General features: G+C 37.2%; 1 protein-coding gene across 2 annotated transcripts in view; it reads left to right on the top strand.

The window, feature by feature from the left end:
* The first annotated feature begins 1,226 nt into the window (after positions 1–1,226).
* fgd4a (FYVE, RhoGEF and PH domain containing 4a) overlaps positions 1,227–6,580 on the top strand; it is a 50,886-nt gene continuing 45,532 nt past the window's right edge. The window contains exon 1 of one of the 2 annotated variants that reach the window (XM_017419048.3): positions 1,227–1,493. In XM_017419048.3, coding sequence (XP_017274537.1) covers positions 1,406–1,493 — 88 coding nt within the window. In that variant the 5' untranslated portion in view covers positions 1,227–1,405. Of the gene's footprint in view, positions 1,494–5,976; positions 6,117–6,580 lie in introns of those variants that run through there. The other variant, XM_037978062.1, reaches the window with a different exon arrangement.

The following is a 6,580-nucleotide window of genomic DNA, read 5'->3' as shown; positions in this document are numbered from 1 at the left end:
CATTATTTTAAATTAATGGTGTAAAGCACAAAAAGATGGTTATTTGAGCAAGTACCTGAACAGGAAATCAAGATAAATTATAAAGATACTTTGAGAAGTAGTTTCAGAAAACAGTATTTAATTAAGTAGACGTCCTGTTTTGTGGTTTTTGTACGTTATGGTCAGATCGTCTCTTTTCTTCTTCTTCTCTGCAATATGTAAATAAATCACTACAGTGTTTTTCATTGCGACTTTAATTTTCAAAACAAAGTGTAAACAACATGTCAACATGTGTTTACAATGACAATAACTGCAAAGATCAACATACATTTAAAATAGTGGATTATGTATTTGCAAACTTACACTTGAGCATAAAAGAATTTTGAAAATGATTTATAATTGGGTAAAATTCTGCACGTGCTGCTCTGTGTGGAAGCCAACTTTTGCCATATTACGAGATACAATCACAAAATTATGACTTAGCATCCCATAATTATGAAATGCTAAGTTTTAATTTGAACATTGGATTTCATAGTTTTGACCAAAAGTTGTTTTTTAATCAAAGTGGTGTAAATGGATTTTCATGGATTTGATACAAAAATAGCTAACATATTTCAAGTCAGCTCAAAAATAAGAAAACTGTGGAAGCCCATTTCTGCCACTCTTTAAAAAAACAATCCTCTAAGTTTTAATTCTGAGATACAAAAACATGAAGCAGCATCTCAAAATCATGGGATATATCTTATTTATGAGATGCTAAATCACAATTTTCAAAAAGTAAGTCATGATTTCAAAACTGGCAGAAATGATTTTTCAAAAGCTTGACTTTAAAGCAGACAAGAAACAGCCTACAGTTTTCAACACAGCTCAAAAATAAGATATATTCTAGTCTAAAAACATTATTAACATATTTCCATAGATTGTTTGTGTGTTTACAATTAAATTCTCAGTGTGACCAATCACAGAAAAGACAATTTGCAAAATAGAAAAATGTGAATAAATCCAGTTTTATTCCAATTCTTGTTACTGCTTTAGATTTGCAATCAGATGACTTTTTTATTTCACTAACTAACAACCTATTTTTAAGTTGAAAGGATGTTTTGGCGTTTGAAGGTTGGGCTTTTTCTTAGAACAGAGGGATTTGTGGTGATTCTGGATTTATTGGTTGACTGAGGAGAGGCGGCGGGCGGGGTTTGGAGAAACACCCCCATCAAGGCGGCACTGAGAGCGGCTCTGGCTGGAACTCAGCTCCTACCAGCGGCTTCCTGTGCGTCCTGCGCGTCCTGCGCGTCCTCGGGCATGGAACTGGACCTGGATTCACTGCGAGGAGGAACAGAAGCGACTTTCTCAAAGTTTTCAGTTATTTCCGCTCGTTTGTCGACTTTCAGTTTCTTTCTCAGAAGTAAGGTTGTCTGAATTCTGGAGAATGGATCTGAAAAAACAGGACAGCTTTAACCGGGTGGCTTTTCGGAGGAAACAGCGAAGTTTGGATATTCAGGATCGACAAGCTGCAGGTGAGTCTGAGTCTGGGAGGTCATTACATTTAATTAAGTTTTCACTTATGTTGTTTTCATTTGTTGAATTTAAACCAGCCTTTTTTCCATTCATTAACCTACTGGATCTGCCTGAGTCCCTCAGAAAAGTACCTTGTGAACTCTCGTGTGCAGTTTTATGACCCATGATTCAATTTTATGGATTTATGCTCATGAACTGTCCTGTTAGACCTCATGTTTTCATCAGACTGGTTGGGAAAACCTGGAAAAGCCTGGCTGGAGACGAACACGCCTACAGCCCCTGTTTACACAGCATTACTGATCGGTATGAGGAGTTTCAAAGGCAAGTCTCTACCTGCTGAGTACACCTGGGGGCTGGAGGGCCGCTTTTCTTTTCCAGACTTCATTTGAAGCCCCAGAACTTTGCCTGCCACACAGTGCAAATCTAAGGAAAATACATGCTGTATGCATTTTTTTATGTAGTCTAGTTTTAAATTTGACCCAAAACTACAAATTCTGTGACCCTAAGCTGCAAACTGACAGCTGAGGCTGAAAAATTCCCTTCATTTCTAATCCATTTTGGTTCTCTAATCAGAAACAAGGATCGTGCTTCACATGATTCAGTTTGCTGTGTCTGGACCTAAACCTCTGAAACAGGAAGAGGTCGCATAATTTTCTTATCCTGCAATGCCTACTTGTATAAACACGCAGCTGAGTACTTTGTAGTTTGATGTAATCTGTTTTTGCAGGCTGCTGACAGTGGCACTAACTGTCAGTGGTAGTCAGATCAAATTAAAATGCTGCAGGTTATAAAGTGATTCAGAAAATGAGGTAAAGTCAAAATTACCCAGACGTGTAATCTCCCTTTGAATCATTCTGTGTGAGCGCTACTCTGTAAGGTTGAATTCATCACCATATAGCTGCCACCTAGATGTCTCTACGTACTTTAGACTTCACACACACCTGTTTTTATACTAGTAAAAACACAGAAATGGCTATAACTCTTCCAGTTTTACACATATTTACCTAAAATATGGTGTGGCAATAGCTGAGACTGATCCCCAACACCCATTCTGACTGCTAATGGATTGTGCAAGGTCTTTATTTAAGATTTTAACCCTTTCATCTGTTAGCAAAATATATAATGAACCACTGGATTTTAATGAGACTTTCAGAAAGTAATCAATAGCTGTTCCAATGCATAAATGGCTACAACTCAGTCAGTCTTTCAGCGATAGAGCTAAAGTTTGGTGTGGTAGGGTAGTAACTCAGAGTCATCCACAACACATAGTTTGACTGGGATATTGCATGAGATTGCACATCTTGTTATTTTCAAAGTTTGACCAAATTGCCTACAAACATGTAATTTCTCAACATAAGAGCTAAGCCTAAAACTCATGAAAGGCAGCAGGCGATAATCATTCCTTCAGGAAATGCCTTCTCTTTTTCTGACATAAACCTTGTTTTATTCCATCACACCTTCTTGTGTACAACAGTTACACTCAACTATTGCAGCCAAATCCTTCATGTCGTTTCTGTTAACATGAAAACTTACCTTTAGATCAACTGTGATACCATTTCAACGAGCTTAGAGATCTGTCTGTGCCTTTCATTTTAAGGCTGAAATCTATTACCTTAAATGAAACTAATAGGTATGACCTCCACAGTTCGGTTCATTTCATTTTCCAGTGACACAGATTTCTTATTGTGCCTGGGTGACCCTGCTTTTCTTGGGCCTTATATTGTCTATTTTCAGTAGAAAGATAGGATTCTTCTCATAATGATCTTCCAAATCATATTCTGCTTCCATAAATTCAGGCTGGTACACCAAAGTTATATAAAATTGGGTATTATGACCTTTTTGTTCTACTGTTTTTTTCATAGCTTTTCTGTTTTTAACTCTAATCCCCAAACAAATGGTTAGGAGTTAAAACTTTATCTACAAGTTTGCGTTTCCATTAGATGCATTATTATTGTTCCTATGTCAGCTTTTTTCAGGTCTTGTTTCTATGACAGTTTTGGTTTGTGCAATTAACGTTAGAAACATTGTTACTTCTGTCTGTTTTAGCTCTCATACTAAATGTGCAGCCCTTTCCCGTTAACAATCTGCTTTTACTGAACAAAACTGCAGCTTCTTCGGTCTCTGTTAACATTTATTTACTGCACTAAAATGTAGTCAGTGTTGAGTCCTCATATAGGTTTGTGCTAGAGTGTCTGTGACGCCAGTTGTGCCAGTCTCTCCAACAACGACGCTGTTTGTTTTGTGCTCAGAAAGCAGCAGTGGGACTGTATGAATCAGAGGCTGTGTGGCCCGCTCGCCTGCTGCTGCAGCTATTGTTTCGCCCCACTGATGGTCATTCATTTTGAGCTAAACCCTTTTTACTGTCCTCTGCTGGTTGTAAGTCACTTCAATAGGGGTTCTTTTGTGCAGCTCACTTACATTGTGGCTTAAAAACGATAACGTTTCTTTTAATACCCCGTGCTTCGCTGTACCACATCGACACAAACTGCTCATTAAATGTGGCTCTAGATATGGAGAGGCAAAGCTTAATCTACAAATTATGTCTGCAACACTCTTGTTTTGGAAGGTCAACAGAAATGGTTCACTTTCTTGAATGCTCATATTTTTTAATTCATTCAGGGAAAAGTCTTTGAAATGTGACTGATTAGAAATAATGATAAGTCAGGCTTTTATGTCTTTCACAGTGAATTTGCAGGACTTTAAGACCTTTTTATATAACATTTTCAGTCTGAAATTGTGTACTCTGTGGTATAAAACAGACCACAAAACTAAATGGCCATACCTGTATGTTATACAAAAAAAGCTTTATTCAGACTGAACTGGAAATGTCACAACAAAATTGTTATTAATTTGTTGTTTTGTGGAGCATCTGTCCAAGTCTATGTATTCAGTAAAAAGGCTGCATGCACTCAATATTATTCTCATTATTTATTTTCCTCTTTGCACATTATTTTGGTCATTTGGGAGAATATGTTGAGTTGAAATCACTGAGTATCATTATCCGCTAATGTGTTCAACCTAATAAAAAAAAACTTAGGCTGAAAAGCAGTTTGAAAGCAGTTTTTAAGTCCTCCTATGCATAAATCAATAATGGTCATAAAAGAAATCAGCCACTGCTCATTATTGGTTTTTGTTAATGTATAACTTTTTTATTAGATTAGGGAATTTTGAAGTCATTTGTTTTGGCGGCGTTTATCTGTGCAGTGGAAATATCTCTGCAGGTGATTACACAATAATTTAAACAGGAGGTGGTTTATTTGCTAAGTCAATAATCTCATAAAGTTTTAGTGGCACAAAGCAGGAACTGGTTCATGGATGTTTGTGTAACAGAGCTCGGAAAGTACTGTAGTTTCCGGATTTTCCACTAGGTGGCGACAAATGCACAGAAATGGGTTTTGGCATCAACTGTCAGCAGGCGAATGGATGTTCAGTGTCCTTTCTGTTTTAAATGTTTAATGTCGGTACAAAACCACAGGTTTTCCTAAAACAATACAAGACAAAAAAATGTTCTTGATGCCCACAATAAAACTTGTTAAAGAAATTAACACTTTGCTGCTTTTACAGTGTTTAGACTGTCTAAACTCTAGGAATGAAATGAATCAACAATTTCTAATGCTTCATTTATTGCTATCTATTGGTTTGTCTGTGTCCACCTTTTAATTGATGCACAGTATTCAAGGTGGGCTTGTTCTTTAACAAAATGCCTTATTTACTTGTTTTTTATTTTTTATTTTATTTTTTCATTTAACCTCCAAAATTCATCATTAGTGTTTGGTACAGAGTCATAGGGAAACGCGTCTGTTTTTTCAAGAATCTGCATATTAGCTGAAATCAAACTTTCTGAAGTGATTCAGTCAGAAGGGAAAAAGTTTTCTTTCCATTAACCAGCCGGAGTTTCCTGACTGTGATGTGTGCCATTTCCTGACTGGCATTGTTTGACACAGAGGCTGTTCCCAGAGAGCCTCTGTACTCCGTTACCTCAGATTGTGCTCAAGTTTTTAACATTTAGATCTGCTGTCTTTGGATATTGAGAGACTTTTAGAGGAAGTGTTTTAACAGAGTGGAAGATTTGAAACATATTGTGTAACCCTGATGGGGATTTTCCCCTCACCTTTGCGAAATGTTGGATATCTTATCCCCAAGAAGACAGAAAGATATGCTGGCTGGGTGATTCATTTTCACTACAGGGCTTTGGAACTTGCTTTAGTGAACATCATACGAGCTCGTCTTCTCTACCTTTTTGTGCCGGCAGAGAAAGGAAGGCTTAATTTACTAAACAGAGGTGTATTTTCAGACTTGGTTTCCATAAAGGACGTGAAACTTTTTGTCCTGGTCAGTATTTTTCCTCAGTCTCACCTTTTTAAAAACCTCACTTCGGTTTTCCACTTGGACACAACATGGACTACCTGTCTAGTCGTTATCAAAGGTCCTATTTGAGACATGTTGTCTCTGATAGGTCATCCTTCCAGTCAGGACATATTGAAAAGAAGGATCACATTTATTAGAGGATAGCTGGTGTAAGAAAAAGATAGTGTGTGAACTGATGATGAAACGCCGCCGCAAATACTGGATTTGGAGCCGGAAAGGTAAAAACTCAAAGATGTGTCTGCTCTGCTGTTATGGTAAGATCTGGAAACGCCTCATTTACTTTCAGGAAAATGTCTTAGTTGTGTTAATTGAAAAGGTTTATTTTTAATGCTTATCCTATCACAAATAAAGGACTAGCATTCCTTGAAGAAATGCATATCACCCGCTGACTTTCAGTACAGTGTTTTAGGCTAAGATCATTAGTTATAGCCATTTCTATCAAAACTTTTTTTTTTGTGTAGGCTAAGGTTGATTAGCCGTGGTGTCCATCTTGAATCAGATGTTAAGCCTTTGTAGATGTCAACCCAATCATTACTTTCTGGGAGTTTCATTAAAATGTATCTCCTATTTCATGAGATATTTTACTAATAGTACAAATAAACAAACAACCACACAGGCAGACAAGAGGATAAAACCTTGCCATTGACTTTCTCTGTTACTTTTCCTGCTGCTCTGTCATCCCGGCTCATCTGGCTTTTAGCTTATCTCTGTTTTCTCC

The sequence above is a fragment of the Kryptolebias marmoratus genome, linkage group LG11 (genome assembly GCF_001649575.2).
Source record: "Kryptolebias marmoratus isolate JLee-2015 linkage group LG11, ASM164957v2, whole genome shotgun sequence".
NCBI classification, from domain to species: Eukaryota; Metazoa; Chordata; class Actinopteri; order Cyprinodontiformes; family Rivulidae; genus Kryptolebias; species Kryptolebias marmoratus.
Note: the sequence above shows the minus strand (reverse complement) of the source record. Positions and strands in the feature narration are given on the sequence as shown.